At 45.5% G+C, this 17,068-nt stretch overlaps 1 protein-coding gene across 1 annotated transcript in view; it reads left to right on the top strand.

Moving 5' to 3' along the window:
* The window catches only part of EPHX2 (epoxide hydrolase 2), a 1,142,911-nt gene that overhangs the window by 305,489 nt on the left and 820,354 nt on the right, over positions 1 to 17,068 (top strand). Inside the window, exon 6 of the mRNA XM_069605642.1 lies at positions 720 to 794. Within this exon, the coding sequence (XP_069461743.1) occupies positions 720 to 794 (75 nt within the window). The remainder of the gene's footprint in view (positions 1 to 719; positions 795 to 17,068) is intronic.

The raw sequence follows: 17,068 nt of genomic DNA, 5'->3' as shown, positions 1-17,068 counted from the left end.
ACAAAACAATCAGCACCTTGTAACCCCTTAACTACAATGCCTGCTTTTTCTGTCACCTACCCCCAGTCATTACTACCTGGAAATGTAAGTACATACGCTGTTCTGTATTTGTCTCCAGCGTATAGCATACTCTTACCTGCCTAGTCACCACCAGGCCAACTATTTTGTGTTTGTCTTTTGCCAGGCACCTGCCTTCTGGATTGCCAGCCTACTCTTTGATAATTTGGAAGGTTTTATCTTCGCCACATCTGTTATCTAAATAAATAAATACAACTGAAAACTCTGGATTCCCCTCTCCCCTGACACAAACTTAAGCTTGTACATTTTCATCAATTTTAACTGAAATGACTAAAAGAAAAATTGGATATTATATCATAATATTTATTTTTAGGGGGTTGTGTTTTGTTGAGTCATTTTCTGTTTCACTGCAACAAAGGATCTTTAATTGAAACTTCAGATAATTCCAATCCTTCATTGCATTGTATCTGCCCTTTAGCACCATATGCCCGTGGGTCCCGTTTCTACATGCTCCATGTCTTTTGTAGTGAATTATTTCATTATTATGATGTGCATTTCAAACTTCCAACACATTTTTGCATCTGTTATGGTGACTACTTGTGTATAGTTTGTATCTTTTTTCTTTGGGACGGGGGGATGTTTGAATATTCTGCCTGTGCCTACTGATAAGTCTTAATTTCTTTTAAACATCTATATTGTAGCTTGTCGAAGCTGGCGACATACGCCCAACTTCCTGTCGTCCAGATGAACTAACTCATGGATATGTGCCAGTTAAGGTAAGGGCCATGTGGGTGTGTTCATCCGCTTGGTATAGACCTTGAGAACAGGATAGGTTTGTATTGTTGACCTCGCATAGCCTTCCATCATTCTGCACCTTAGCTTGCTTTATTGACCTTTTACATTGATCACTGAATGTACGAAACTCTGGTATCCGACACCAACCAAGCAATTTGAATGACGTATACACCTCTGCTAGGTTAGTGGTTGGACCCATTTTGTATTCTACTCTGCAATATTAATATCTGTCTGTATTACCTAGTAGTACCTTCAGCGTATAAAGGCTTGCATTATGGACCTGATTACAAGTATGGCGGTAGTGGTAAAACACAGGCGGTGGACCATGGTGCTATTAGCACCATGGTCCATGCCGGATTCCGCCATGGTGGATGGCGGAATTACCGCCCCATTCCAAGGTGAGTGGGGTGGTAATTCCCCATTCACCATTTGCCCTTCCCCATTCCCATTTTTGCCCCATAGGGTCGCTTAGCACCTTGGACTTTAACGCCTGCAAAAAGCAGGCGTTAAAGTGTGAATCAGGCGTTAAGGGTTTAACGGCGCCGACGCTCTTTACGGCGCCGTTAACCCCTTAACGCCTGACTTGTAATGAGGGCCATGGTATTTCCCAGCACCTCATGTTTTGTGCTCCTCCAAACTATGGGTTTCATAACCAAACCTCTTTATGTATGCCTACTTTTGTGTGGGGGTAATTACTGTCATGCGTGCTGCATGCTCCGTGCATCCTCGCTTACCTTGTTGGCGGGTTTCACTGTATTGGTGCCTCTCCTCTGTGAGCCTATGGGAACCAGAGTCACTGGCGGCAGTCACAAGGCCCGGCGTGGGGCACAGAGAGATGGGTCGGCTTCTGCCTGCATGGGCGCTGCCATCTTTGATATGGAGTGCATCCGCAGGAACCAGTTTCCCGCTTCAGCGCATGTGCAGTCTGGATCATGTTCCCCGCCGCCATGGCAATGCGCTCTGGGACGCAGGGTCTTGATCCCATGCCAGCGGCCCATTTAAATCGGTATCCTGATATGGTCAGGGCATCTTACCGCTCCCTTACCTACTTTTCCTGTCTTGCCCGTTACAATCTTTTCTTGCTGCCTCTTTAATTACCTCATCCCTCTTCCCTGTTACCTGCTTCTACACATGTCTGGCATCCTGTATCTCCTCTCCATCCAGCATCCACTACCTCCTTCCTTCCTGCTCTACTTGCTGGTGCTCTGGTTCCCTACCTACCCCGGTGACTGTAACTTACTGCCTTCCGTGAAGTTCAACCTGCCTGCCACCTGGGTTTTGTTCTGGACCTGCATCTTGATAGGTCTTCCTGTCTTCCCTTTCAGTGCCCAGCACTGTCTCTGCATCACATCAATCCTATCATGGTGCAGGGAATTGCCCACGGAGTGCTTTACAGCATGCTGTGGTGGGAGGCACTAGGGGTTGGTTCCTAGCTCTCACTTCAGTCAACATGCTACATTTGTCAATTTGTGCCAAGACCACTGCTCCCCCCAGCCGTCTTTCCCCCGTGTCGGCAAACCATCAATCTGGCGCAGTCTCGCCACAGAACAGGTACTCGGCATAGGCGAGACACTGTGCTTGATAATTACTGCCACACAATCATGCCATATTGCTGCATTCGGTTTCTGATCACTAGAAGTTGTTGGACCGGCAGCATGTGGACAGCAGGCATGGCAACGTCACAATAGCCGAGCGCCTTATGGGGCAGTGATGGAAGCAAGCAAGCAAGCGTAGAAGGGGCTTGCAGCACCCCATTCCCTGGAGGCTGCAGTACCCCACACATAGATCCAGAATACACTGACAGTCATAGGCACTGTAAGGCCTCAAATTCAGCATCTGCCATGTCCTCCACAAGGTCTCAATATCTTCTGCCAAGCAGGATCATCGCTGCAGATGCTCGGTGTCCACCTTGGCGAAAGCTCCCTCTGTGATTCCTACAGTCCGTTCATCTCTGTTGAATTGAGACCCCCGCCAAGGTCCGCTGATCTGATGGTTACCCAGGGGTTTAGGGTTTAAAAGTGACTGGAGACAGAGAGTTCATAGGGGAGAAGTGGCAAAAGCCAGGCTGCACCCTAATTCAAAAGTCTCATTTTACTCTCCATAGGGAGCGCTGACACAGCCAGGCACCCGAGAGTACATTGAGGTCCCTATAATTATGCTATAATCCAGGGGAAGATGGTGGAGCCTATGTCTACACATGTTTCTACGATGTACCTGCCTCAAAACATGTTAAGGGCTAAGGCTGCGGCTATAAGGCACAGTTGTATTTTATACCTCTCATACTATCCAGTCCACGTGTGTTTGACTTTGCCCGATTCTGTGCCTTGACCACCTTGTGATAGCCTTTGTTTCCTGACCTGAGCATTTCTAATCTGGAACATGAGCATGACTACTGTAAACCATGGAGTGGGCCCGGAAAGGACAATGGGGGAGGGCAGTGGTCTGTACTCTATCACCTTCTCAATCCTGTGCTCTAGTCCCTTACCGTGCCTGTGCTGGTCCTCTATCTGAGCCTCTCTGCCATCCTCTACTTGAGTCTGTATAATGTCCTCTCCTGATCCTGTGCTTTGCCCCTTCCACCGCCTGTGCATTGACCCCCTATTGTGCCTATGCACTTGCCTCCTCCTGAGCCTGTGCATTGTCCCACTGATGAGTCTGCGTATTGATCTTCTCATGAGCCTGTGTGCTGTCCACCTTCTGAACATGTGCCCTCCTGATCCTGTCCCCACTGGTGCGCTTGTCCCCACTGCAGCCGAAGTGCTGTTACCTACCTAAAGAGGTGTGCTATTCCCTTCTAAGACTGTGCTATCCTGTTCTGAGCCTGCATGGCACCCCTTTTGAGCCTGTGTGGTCACCCCATCGGAACCACCTCCTTCCTCTCCTTGTGTCCTGTCACTTCCTGACCCAGTGTACAGTCTTTTACCTGACCCTGTGTGCCAGCCTCTGCCTGGGTCCTAGCCCCTTCTGAGTCTGTGCACGGTCCCCATGAAGCCTGTGCACAATCCACATTTGAGCTTGTACACCATCCGCTTCTGAGTCTGTGCACTCTTTGTACAATCTACTTCCTGAGACTGTAAGTCGTCCTCTACAAGAACCTGTGTGCCATCCTCTGCTTCAGTATGTTCACTGTCCCCTTCTGAGCCTGTACACCCTCCCCATCCGAGCCTGTGCGCCATCCACTTCCTGAGACTGTACGCCGTCCCCTACCCGAGCCTGTGCGCCATCCACTTCCTGAGACTGTACGCCGTCCCCTCCCCGAGCCTGTGCGCCATCCACTTCCTGAGACTGTACGCCGTCCCCTCCCCGAGCCTGTGCGCCATCCACTTCCTGAGACTGTACGCCGTCCCCTCCCCGAGCCTGTGTGCCATCCTCTACTTGAGGTTTGGTCACTGTCCTCTCCTGATTCTGTGCTTTGTCCTCTTGCTGATCCTGCCCATCTTTCAAGCCTGCCAGTGCCCTTTTTAGGAACCTGTGTGGTGTCTCTTTTTGTCAATGTTGTGTTGAAACAACACAATTCTCAGATATCTATTCCCATTTTATTTGTATTTCTTTCTATACACTAAGGGCCCATAGGCCGAAGAATGTTTTGTAAACATGACATCAGTCCTTTTTTTCCCCAATTGAAACCACACTAAGGAAGCTTTGCATTAATAATGACAGATACATGTATTGAATAGGGGTTTTTCAAGAAATCCTCCTAAGCCCAATGCCCTAGTTGAACATCAGCAAGGATATATTTCTGCCACCCTCCCCCACAATTACTCTGAAAACGCAAAATGCTGAATGTTGGACAGAGAGATACTTGTAGCCTTTGAATGTCTTTAGTAGCGTAATCGCTTTTACATCTTATACCAGAACTGGCCAGGAAACCTTCTCCGCTGCATGTTTTCCCATAGTGGACAAGGCCCAGTAGCCAATAGGGCGTCACAGTGGGCCAATACCTGCTGCGGATATGTGAGCTGGTGTGTGTGTGTGTACGTGCATGCCTGTGTGTGTATGTGTGTGTGTGAGTGCATAACCTGAAGGTCACAGTTTAGAAAGACATTGGATCGAGGAAGAGACCTACAAGGTCTTGAAAGCTGGCCATTACACCTCTGAATACGCCTAATAAAGGAACCCTCTCTGCAAGATGGCATATTCTTCCTTTAAAAGCATGCACTTTTAGTCTGGCTTACACATCATTGCCTACAGCTCGGAATCCGGCCACGGAGGGCGTTGCCTTTCATCCTCACCTAGAGAACACACACATCTGTCATCAAGATCCATGAGCGAATTTGATGTCTGTTGTGCATTATTTAGATGATATCTGGTTAGTACGGCAAAGGTCTGCCCTGTGTTGTACCGGCCTCACAGTGGCCTAAAAAAGGGGGACGACGCAAGGTGAGTATCTTTAGCTACTTGTTCAAATTTTGGGAATCATCCTTTGGTGAGAGACTGGCTCTTGCTGTTACTGGTCAGATCCCCCTAGGACAGGGGTCTGTAACCTTTGGCTCGCCAGGTGTTTTGGACTACAAATTCCATCGGCCGCAATCGGCATAGTCCATGGTGAGGTATAATAGGAGTTGTAGTCCAAACCATCTGCAAAGCCACAGGGTGCACACCCCTCCCTAAGAGTACCTCGATCAAGTCCTAAAAGGGGTTGCCCCAGAGGAGTGTCACATACACCTGCATTGCATTCGCCTATAGCCTCGTGACGTGAACTCCAACGCCATGCTGGCCCTTTACAAACCACTTACATGAACCAATAGATGAGCCAAATATAGAATTGTTTCGGAATCTTGTCAGGCAACATCCAACTTTTCAATAAATATATTGCAGGCTTTGTGTTCTTCGAGTATTGATTGCAGCCTTTTGTTTGGACGGTTTCGTTTTTCATACAGCCATTAGATCATAAATCCATTGATTTATGAATGTATTTTCTTGAATAATTGCCACAGGATTTAAATGCATAGACAATGCCTTGCTTATTGATCCCAAGTGATCACTTTTTATGGTCATTTGCATAAAATGAAAGTATTCCGAGGCTGACAATCTTACATAGCAATATATTGTTCAGGGCCTCAGGGTCAGCAGGTAACGGAAGCAGAACTGTGCTTGTCAAGCCACCCCTTTTATCCTGCTATATATAGATCAGGATTTACAGAGCCCAGTGCAAAGCCAGTAGGGCAGTAAACTGAATTGATGGTGCCATGAAATGGAACACTTCGATCCATCCCTTGTTGGTTGTGCATCCAACATGATCAGGATTATCCTCTCCATGCCCCTGGGTGTTCACCGATGACCCCCTGACCCTCTTGATCTTTAAACGGAGTCAAGTTCATAGCACGCGTAATAAATAATTGATCAAGACTTTACCGTTGATTGAAGCATTGAGAGTGTATCCTCTGACCCAAAATCCTGTTAGCATTTCATAGCACAGCGATGGGCTGTGAACATCGACATACACTATCACGCCTATGGTGTGTATGTGTGTACATTATCAGATCATGCCGAGTACTGGTTATGTTTGACTTCAAAAGACATCGTATACAGTTGTAGAGAACAGTTACGAAATTAATAATAACAGCCATATGTATTTAAAATGTATATATTTATGTAATGTAACTAAAAAAAGATACTTTTATTTTGATATTTTTGTATCACTAGTTGTTCATCTAATTACTACTTTGTAAGTGTTCTTTCAATTCTAAACATGTTTGGTCTTTAATGTTCAATCCTTCTTTGTTTTTTTAAATAAAATGCATTTGGAATTAACTATTTTTCCTTTATCACTCAGTTTTGGCTTTGCAGGAGTTCATTTGAAGCACTGTCTTTTGCAACAGTGGCACAACATTTATTTTTGTTTCTTGTTTTTTTCCTTTCTTTTCTTTTTGCTATTTTAAATATTGTTTCTGTTATAACCGATTTGATAAACTATATAACACACTACAGAAGCCATCCGCCGCTATTGTTGTACTGAGCCGATGGTTTCCATAACTAGACCAAACATTGGTCTTAGCTGTATGCTCTATGGAGAGGAATGCATAGTCTGCCCTCTATTTTCATACATTTGGTAGGAACACTGGTGTAGCAATAGACATAGGAATCGCTGATGAGTCTTTCCAGAGCAATTGATTGTGCTTAATGGGGTGGATGAGACTGGCGCATTTACTGTTGCTTGGTTTGAGGTGATGTGTGACACCTGCATCACAAGTGGAGCCTTGAACATGCCATTCCTGACACAAGCTATATTTCTCTGTCGTTAGCTATTTAGCAATTTACAAAGTATGTTTGTATGAAGTTGTTGCAATGGTGCTTATTAAAGATAATAATACCACAGCATGGAGAATTTCTACCTTTCAGCAACAAAGCCTCAACTGCCCAAACACTCACCCAATCAAACCACTCACAAATGTCTCTCTCCCCCCCACCACCTCTAGTGACAAGACCACACTTGCCACTGTACCCTTCCACCCCCTTCCAACATTTAGCCACTATCCCTTGAGGACACTGATACTCCACCCCTTGCTCCCACCTCCGTATCCATAGCCCCTGGCTCTAAACTTTTATCCCAACATGGACTTACTCTTTCCCCTATTTCACCCTTTAGATTCCTTCAAGCTCGCTAAAATATTCCCATCCATCAACTTCACCATGGCTCGTTATTGCTAGATCACCTACTGACAGCCCATCATGACTGACTCTTGTAGATGTCAACTTCCTTGACTTCACCTTCTTAACATCTTCACTCTTCTCATCCGCCCTTTAGTGATCCCTCTCATTCTGACATATAGTTTGCACTTTAATATTGTGGTCCCCCTTCCTTCTCTCCCATCAAATCCCTGTCAGCTAAACAGAAGGTAAGACCAGTTACCATGGCCCCATACCTAGTTCGAGGTCTGGTCCACTCTACTTGTTACCTCCCCACTCCAGGCTTCCTCTATCAATTAAGCCTTTGCTAACTTCCACTTAGCTTTCAGTTCTCCCATCTACCACCATTAACCTACTATAGCCCTCTCTCCTGGGACTGCATCTTTCCAGGGGATTATGACCGCAACCACTGCATGCATCTACCTCTAAGGTGATGGCGAAAAGATCTCTCCCTCAGGATTGTCAACAGCCTTCGATGAAGCACATTTCAAATACTTCACCAACCTTATCTCATCACTTCAAATCCACCTGTGCAGATTCTCCACTAACTGCCAGGCCATGCTGCCCCCAATCCTTCCTCTGTCTGTCAATAACTGTGCCTTGTACTTCCCATCCAAAGTGTCTGAGATCGAAGACACCCTTAACTCCCTACTCTCACTCCCACCTGTTTTACAGCTCCCCACTACTCCAACCCTCTCCTCCCTCAGATATTTCCCCCCAACTCTCATGCAGAACTTACAACCATTCTTCTGAAAGCTAACCTCTCTTAGGCCTCTCCAGAAATGTTTGCTCTGCAAACAATTAAGGCACTGGCACCTATAAACCCCCACCCACCTATCCTGCCGCTTTGACCTCTCTTTCATAAATAGGATCTTACTGGCCTCATTCACATTTTCCAATGTACATTCCATACCCAATAAGTGCTCAGCTGACCCAGACATCTCAGCCAGATATGGTCCAATTTCCATTTCCCTTGCCAGTCCAAAGTTGTTGAACAGCGGGTCTTCAATCTCAACACCATCTACCCTGCAGATAATGATCTATGTGACTTGACTTCATCCAGTTTGGGTTCCAAAGCCGTAGCACCACTACAATGTCACAGAAACCCAATTCCGAGTGTTTTGCTATGGCCCAACACTTCAAACTATTCTCATCCTTATCCCCTTGTACCTTTCATTACCATTTGATTCCATTTACCTCCCTTCTTTCCCTCTTACCCATCTAACCTTGGTATCCAAGACACTGCACGTGCCTGGATTGCTTCCTATAGTTTCAACCGCTCATTTCCCATCTCATGGAACACCCATACCTCCGATCCATCTCACCTTCCAGTGGGAGTTCACCAAAGTTCTATTCTTTGCAAACTTCTCTTCCCCCTCTACACCACCGTACTGAGCAAACTCTTCTCCTTCTTTGACTTGTCATACCAGCTATTTGCCGACACATTTTGAATCTTTTTCTCCTTCCCCAACTTCAACCATGAACTTTCCTTTTCGCATCTCTATCTGTATTAAAGCTATCCACCATTGCATGGTTCTTCACTGTCTTTTGCTTAGATACTCCAGTAAGTCATCTACCTCCCAATGCAGCATGCCCCACCACTCCTTCCTTCCCTGTCTCCATTCCACCTGACCTTCTTTCACCATCCTCCAAGGTACACAGACCTTGGGATCTCTTTGACAATGACCTGTGACTCTACCAATTAATACATCCACTGCGACCACAGCTGTTAAGCCTGCTTAAACATCCACCAAATACCTCATCACTTACAAATCTATTAAAATTATAGTCCTCATCCAAGTACTCTGTCAATTTGACTACTGCACCAGACATCTTCTGGGCCTCCCTTTCTACGCCATTGTCCCCTTAGCATAATACACTCATTTACAACCCACACGCTGTACATACGACCCCACTTGTGCACCATGTCGGTTCACAGACTTCTTCCGGGCTAGCTATGTATCACCTACCGGCCACTCTTTCAATTCCTCCTAAATTTGTTCATGGCCTCAATACCGATATCTGTCCCACTTAATCTCCTATTACTGCCTTCTTTTCACCCTGGTCTCCAGTGCCGTACTCAACTTTGTTCTCTTTTCTGATCCTTTTCTGTCCATGTACCTTATCATTGAAAATAGAATCCCTGCTTTCAAGTCTGCCCTTATACTGAATCTCCTCTCCATAGAACTTGACTCTGCACGAGCCACCACGTTTGTTCCTTGATCTCCTCCTGTCTTCCAGTTTTCTCATTCTTTGCTATACTGTATATTTTTATATGACAATATGTATAATAATAACTAGCTGTGCCCATCGTAGCAAATGCCGATCAAACTCTATCTCGCTGGCTTTCTCGTTCTCTGTCTCTGCTCTCTCTCTCGCTCACACACACTCTTTCTTTTTCTCATTCCCTGTCTGTCTCAAGGTATGTCTCTGTCTCTCGGTCTGTTGGTGAGAGTTGCATTGTCAGGTGCGCATTTGCTAGAGCCACCCCAGCCCTGGCTGACAGGAGCACAACCAGAGAAAAAAAATCAGATATCTTGAATGTGGGTTTCAAATATTAATTTCAATTATTAAAGCATGGCTAGAACTAGTAATAGGCACTGACGATTGTATTTGTATTTTTATAGTTGAAGTTGGTACTGTAGAAATACATTTTAATTTATTTTTAGAGGTTTTTTTTAGTAATTTTAATTTGTTAACTCTAGGTGTTTCGCATGGTGACACAGTTAGCCAGATGTGGCACAGGTAGTCTCCGTAGTAATATTGGGAGTATTTAAAAGTTAATTACTATTTTCTGTGGTTTTCTTTTACATTTTTTAAAGGACTTGTGGATTCAGATTGTAAGATTTCAACCGGTGCAATAAATGTTGGAAGTTCTTTTAAAAATACATTTTCGATGCCTGCTTTTGTGATATTACCAATAGTTGGTATAGTTGGAATGTTGTCAGTTGGAATGTTTTTTTGAACATCCTGGTGGCTAGTTAAATGTGTGCTTTTCTGTTTTTTTGTGTGTTTTATTTTTAGGAATGTTTGTGGTGGTTTTCTTTGTTTTCATTTTTCTTTTACCGCTTTCTTTTCATGCTTTAGTTTTCTGCTGCAGTTAAATAACAAAGGATACATTTTTTATTAAAACACTATCATTTTTTTACTTTGATGTTTATTGGTATTTTCAAAAGGATAAGCAAGTACAACATATCAGTAGGAAAAGGAACAGTCTCAGCTTACCCCATAACCCCTTCCCCATCCCATTACCCTCCCCCTCCAATACAGTCTCAATAGGCATTCCAGGAGACATGTCAAGATGGATACACCCACAGGCAAGGGTGCCAGTTCAGGCCTAGGCAAGGGTTCTACCCGTTGGTCACTGAGTTCAATGTTAAACTTCCCCAGCAAGGAGCTCCCAGGGAGACATACACATTAATACCGGGTGCCACATCAAAAGGTAGCGTTACCACAACCCCATTTCAACATGAAGGATCCCCACTCCAGGGAGCACGCCCCCACAAGGTCATTGACCATCACTGCCAGTTTTTCATAAGTTAAGACGATCCATAATTTTGCCATCAGCTGATCCGTAGACGGGGTGCCTCTGTCCTTCCAGCTTTGGGCCAGGGCTACCCTCCCCGCTCTCAGCATTAAATCCACAAATCTCGGGAGTCTGAACTCATCATTTTTACTGTCAGGGGCGCCCTGCAGGACTTGAGGGGGGTCCAGGGCAATTTCTGCCGTGTCTCTGATCCAGCTAAGAACTTCAGCCCAATATATCTTCACCTTTGGACGTTCCCACCACATGCAGAACCATGACCTCACCTGACCACACTCCCTAGGACAAAGAGAGGAGGAATATATTTGGTGTTCCCACCTTCCTTAAACCCCACTCAAGTCCCTCTGGTCCTCCACACCACTATTTGTTATGCTTTAGTAGAAGGCACACTTAAAAGGACTGGGACGAGGAAGAGGGAGACTCTCACAAACCGGATACAGAATAGCACTGTGACGAGGAGCATGAAGCAAGGAGGCAAATGCCCACCACGGAACCAACACATGCGGTTACAGATGCCAGAATGGCAAGCTGGTGATAAAAAGGGAAGAAGGACTCATTCTGTGATCGTACAACCAGTCCTGCAGGAGCTGGGAAGGAAGCACTGGTCACGTTCCGAGGAATGCAAAGACTGAAGGGCGGGGTGCGGACTGCCACAAGTTCCTGAGAGGTCTTAACGAGGCTGACCTGATCAGTGGCAGAGACAGAGGAAGCCAGACCAGCGAAAACTGACCAGAAACCGACATGGACAGCCGAAGGCAAGAGTGAGAGAGATGCTGGAGCTGTGGAGCCTTGAGAAGAACGTTGAGCACGACAGGAGCAGAGAAGCTTCACTCCAACTCCCAAAGAGACCAGAGACCGCCCGAGAGTTCCCAAAGGTAGGGAAAGGCACGTACCGGTCAGGGGGGCATTAAGGGAGCTCAGGAAGCTTGTGAAAACGAAGTTTGCACACTTGATAAACCCGATAAAAACATCCCAAAAAGCCCACTGGCTGAAAGGGATTTTGTACAATATTAAGCGAACTTTGCAAACCTGACAAACCCGATAAGAACATCCCGAAAAGTCCAAGGGGGTGAAAGGTATTCTGTGTAGTATACATCAAGCTTTGTTAACTTTATAACAACACCCGAAGATTACAAGGGGCGTGAAAAAGATGCATAGATACAAACTAAAAATCCACAAAAAACATTCTGAAGAGCGCAAGAAGGTGAGATAGAGAATCTGACATACTTTACAAACTGTGTAAAACAAATAAACGCATCCCGAGGGACACAAAAGAACAGGACAAGAGCCAAATGAGCAGAAACGAAAATGGTGTGTTATGAGAAACCTAAAGGTGTCTCACCCACTAGTCCCCAGGGATCTGTCATCCTGGTGGCCAGGACACGGCCATTCCTTTTGGATCCAGTTCAGTGGGGATGGACCAGTGTGGGAGGATCACCTGGGTGAGGGATCTTCGGGGAGTGTGAGTAGGACACCGGATGGCGAGACACGGTATCCCCTTCCCTGTAACACCTTTACACCATCCTACTAGGTAGGATACTGAGGACCTCAGGCCCTTTCACCCCGTTTACAACACAAACACTTTCTCACGGACACCTCGCTGTGTGAGAAAATAGACTAACATCCGAGCCGTATACCTGAAATGTCCCAATACAATGGTCAGGCAGGGTCAGGCAATTACTGGCCATCACACGCCTGACTTCCATTACACTGCTGCACACGGATAAAAGGCGGAGCACGAAAGCACACTCCGAGCAAGGCAAAACACATGCGGAAGCAGCAGTTCCAAGGTGGCAGTTTAACACGAGGAGAAACAGAAGGGGATCACAAAAGGGAACTGCCCTTGACCTTTTTGACGAGGAACTGTTACTTTCACAACCCCTCGAGAATAGAAAGCGTAAGACCAGTAAACCAGGCTGAAGAATCCTGCATTGTGTGTCGGAGGTACCCAGTGCCCTCCGGCATCGATAATCAAGGTGAGAAGAATCGATTGCTGCCGTGGTACTGTCTGGCTCCTACAATAGAGCAGTACCAGTGAAAGCAACACAGCCAGTGAGTTGGGGAGACAGCCTGGTCTTTGTTGAAGCCAAGGTTACAAGCAGCAACATTGTATGGTGAGCGCTAAAGTGGACAGTGTATGAAACGCATGTGATAACCAACGCGAGTACAAATCGAACAACAGATGAATGGTTGAACTTTGAAACCAAGATATGATACTCTTGACAGAGTGGTCCGGCACTGCTTGTGTGCTCGTTCGAAGGTCTCTGTAAGGTATCCAACTGAGAGTTGAGAAAAGTGAAAGAGTGGCAAAGATCTGTACATCGAAGTGGTCCTGTTATGGGTCAAGCAAAATCCTGTGCCCAATTGAAAGTCTTCAATGTTGATACTGCCAAGTAAGTTGATGACAAAATAGTGTAAGTTGGTCTGAGCCCGGGCGAGGGAGATCAATTGAAAGCTTTTGGGATAAAGCAAGTTTGTGTTAAAGTAAATTAAATTGGTCTGAGGCCGGCGTAGGAAGATTGATTGAACATTGTGTTAAAACGGATCTGAGCCTGGCTGAGGAGGATCCGGGGTGAATAGAGAATCACCTGAGAAATTGGACACCATGTATTAAAGGGGATCTGAGCCTGGCTGAAGGGGATCCAAGGTGAATAGTGAATCACCTGAGAAATTTAGTACGTGTGAAATTCCGAGAGGAAAATAATGTATTGTTTGTTCGTCGCATCAGGCCCTCTGCAAGAAGAGACTTTGGAAGGCAAAGAGACTTGGGCACAAAAGGCCCTGATGCTAATGTTTGAACTGCACCCTCGTGCTAGAGAAGCCAGAGACCTCTAAGTTCGAATTTACCAGCTTATCCCGTGCTGAAAACATGGGGAAGGGAGGCCAACGGCCTGAACATCTTGACATATGATTTCTTGAACACTTCTTTCTTTTACAAAACATTGTTTCCCACACTATTTGTATTTAGAGGTAAGGATTGGCAATAGGTTTATTAGTATAGGCCCTTTTATTTTGACAAAACACCACAAGGGCTGCGTTATTATTATTTGATGGTCGTAGCTTGCTCCCATCTGTAGATTGAGCATTAGATAGGCATTTTTCAAATCTTTTTTTGAAGTTCAATAAACACCCTAGAACTGTGATCACTTTTGTCTGTCTTACTGTTATTACCATGCCTTCCTTTCAGAGTGCACCTAAGTGGGACAGTACCTGGAAGGGGGGTATACCAGGTCTGTCCAAGTGGACACTAAGTAAAGAAGGGACAAGGATCCGGCGAAGCCAAAGGAACAGGGTCTGGGACCCAGATGAAAGTGGGGAAAGCCCACCATCGGAATGCATAAGCATTGAGGACCCACCACCAAACAAAAAGATGTATAATCATTGGTCTGGAGCCCAAAACATAAAAACTTTTGATAGTTGTGGAAATCAAGGCCGCCAGGTGAGTAAACCAGACTTGATAATCTATTGGAAAAGTCTACGGTGAGGTCTGGCATGTTAGTGACCATGCCTGACAAGAGACTGGGAAGGATCGTTTTTGTGTTACAGAGGATTTTGAGGAATAAATAAAAGGAACCTGGAACCCAGGAAGAGGTTCCCCCCAGGAGAGTGGGGAATTGGGTTATGTTTAAGTTGGCTGAACATTGAACTGTATACATTCCTTTTGCAGATGAAATGCACTTTGGTGTCATTATCCAGAACAGGAGAAGTCTCCTCCTAGAATTAAGAAGACACCCACTTTTCTTTAAGTTAGATTGAGAGCGTAAGGGACAGATGTAGGCTTAGACAAAGGAATGTGGACAGTTTTGCTTGACAGACGTTCTGACTGCGTCCATAGTATTCTTTTGTTGAGGCAGGGCATCCCCTCTTAGTAGTTGGGGGTAGCTGAGCCTTTCCCAACCCCTTTTTATTTCTGGTTAAATCAATAAAATTTTATCATAACCACGTCCACCAAACTTGTGTCAAGATTCTTACTTCTGCACCCTTACACAATCAACAGAGACTGACTGAACTGACTTGTTATGAGAAAGAGAAAGACTGGTTTGAAAGGAAATTAAAATCCTGGTCTCACTAACCTGCCGGAGAAAAGGTTCACTAGTACCACTCGCTCCTGGAGGTGCCCATTCTTCTCTTTATCAGCTACCCTTCCTCCACTCCCTTCTCTTTCTTGAACTCCCCCTCCAGCTCTCTCTCTTTCTACCATCTCTTTCGGTCTTCTCTTGATCTATTCCTGTGCACTTTTCCCTCTTGCCCGTCTAGGGGTTTCTCTCTTAACATACTCCTTCACCCCTTTGTCTCTCCTTTCCAACTGCTATGCTCCTCTTTCTCTCTCTCGCTCCCTCTCTCTCTCTTTCTCTCTCTTTTTCTCTCTCTCTCTCTGACTAATATCTCCTCTGATCCCCTTTCCCTCTTCTGTACCTTCGCTGACCCCCTTGTCTCCTCAACTGCCCTGCTCTTCTTTGTGTCCTCTCCATCTCCCCACTCTTCCCTGTCTCCTCTCAAACTCCTCCCTCATTTACTATCTACTCTTACTTTCTCCACCTCTTCTCTGCTCACTCTCGACCTCTGCTCCTCGCCTCACAGCCGCACTCTAGTATGTGCCTCACCATCCCACACTCCCCTGCATGTCCTTTCCTAATTTATTGCTGTGCAGGATTGAGCCTGGGCTGTTCAATTGCTCTAGTGTCTCCAATTGTGTGTATTGTGCAAATGTGTCTGGGGATTGGATGCTGTTGATGTGGATTTCAGATTACTCTGCTGCTTTGAATGCAACTACATGCCACTACTATCTTAGGTTCAGTCTGCGTATTGATGCAGTTACCTATTTGGGTCGGTGTGGCATCTTTTCTATAAAGGTGTAAGATGTTTTACTGCTGATATATCTGGGTCGGCGCAAGTGCTGACGGTCCGCAGCTCTAAGTGCGTAGCACTTGCAAGCCTTTGTCATTTTATGCACAAGGCCCTCATATTCGCGGTGTCAGGTTCAAGGATGTGCACTGTGGCGTCTCCTTGAACCGTGTGGTCCTTCTCTCATATTCTGCTGTGGGCCAGCGAGAGGACTGTTTCCAATACCACCAAGGAGTTCTAGGGGCAGTAAAGATGGTTGGACGGATGAGACTAGGGATTGGCTGCAGAACCTGTGGGGGCCTTAATATACCACCTCCTGGTTCTACGTCAGGGAGAGGTTGGTTGTCCCCAGCTCCCAGGATCACCTTTGTCCCTAAACATCAAGCATGGCGCTTTTTCACAATGCTGGCTTTTTTCCATTCTATTACATGATTTTCATTGTGCCAGAATGCAATTATTCTACAAGTTTCAGAATGCAAACATAAAATCAGGCCTGGATGAGCTACTGGGCCAACCAAGAGCTCTGCTCTTTCAGCTACTAGTCTGCTACCAGTAGTTTTGTTTTGACTAGAATCTAAGGACAGAAGGAAAAATCACGCAGGAGATCCCAATCAGTGTGGACAGTAAGACACATGATGCATTATGGATAATGCAGTCTGCACCTTCCTGCTGAGGGAAGGCGATCCATTGAATTCTACGCAAAAGAAATCTTTCATTAAACATGAATTATGGACTTTTTCAGATGCCGAATTTATATGACGGCTCTCATTTAAATAAGTTGCCCTCTACACCTAAAAGAAATTTTCACCAGGGTTCAACTTTTATGCACAGGCTCCAGGCACCATAGTTGAATACTGTCACTACTTCTCTGCGTCCTGAAGACGGGTCTTGGAACTCCACTAAGCAAAGCTAAATTACGGAGGTGTCGTTCCTTGCCCCAGAAACACATTTAAGTGAAGACGCTTCTTAACCCATGTTGGATAAACATCTGCATTTGGTTGAAGTCACTGTTACTAACATCACGTAACTTTAACATACATATGAATAACAGTTGCAGTTGACACAGAAACAGCTCCTTTTGTGGGTGGGATCCCACTGTGTGTTGTGTTGTTCTTCAAGCTACATCTGCATATATTAGTGGTTTATGTTTTATGTGAGCACATTGTTTGATATATATATATATATGAATTAAAATATGTCTGTTTTGATATATTGCCTTTGTTTGAATATAATTCT

Source organism: Ambystoma mexicanum, chromosome 4p, assembly GCF_040938575.1.
Source record: "Ambystoma mexicanum isolate Mex_15411 chromosome 4p, UKY_AmexF1_1, whole genome shotgun sequence".
Classification (NCBI taxonomy): Eukaryota; Metazoa; Chordata; class Amphibia; order Caudata; family Ambystomatidae; genus Ambystoma; species Ambystoma mexicanum.
The sequence above is the reverse complement of the archived record's forward strand: the minus strand, read 5'-3'. Positions and strand labels throughout refer to the sequence as shown.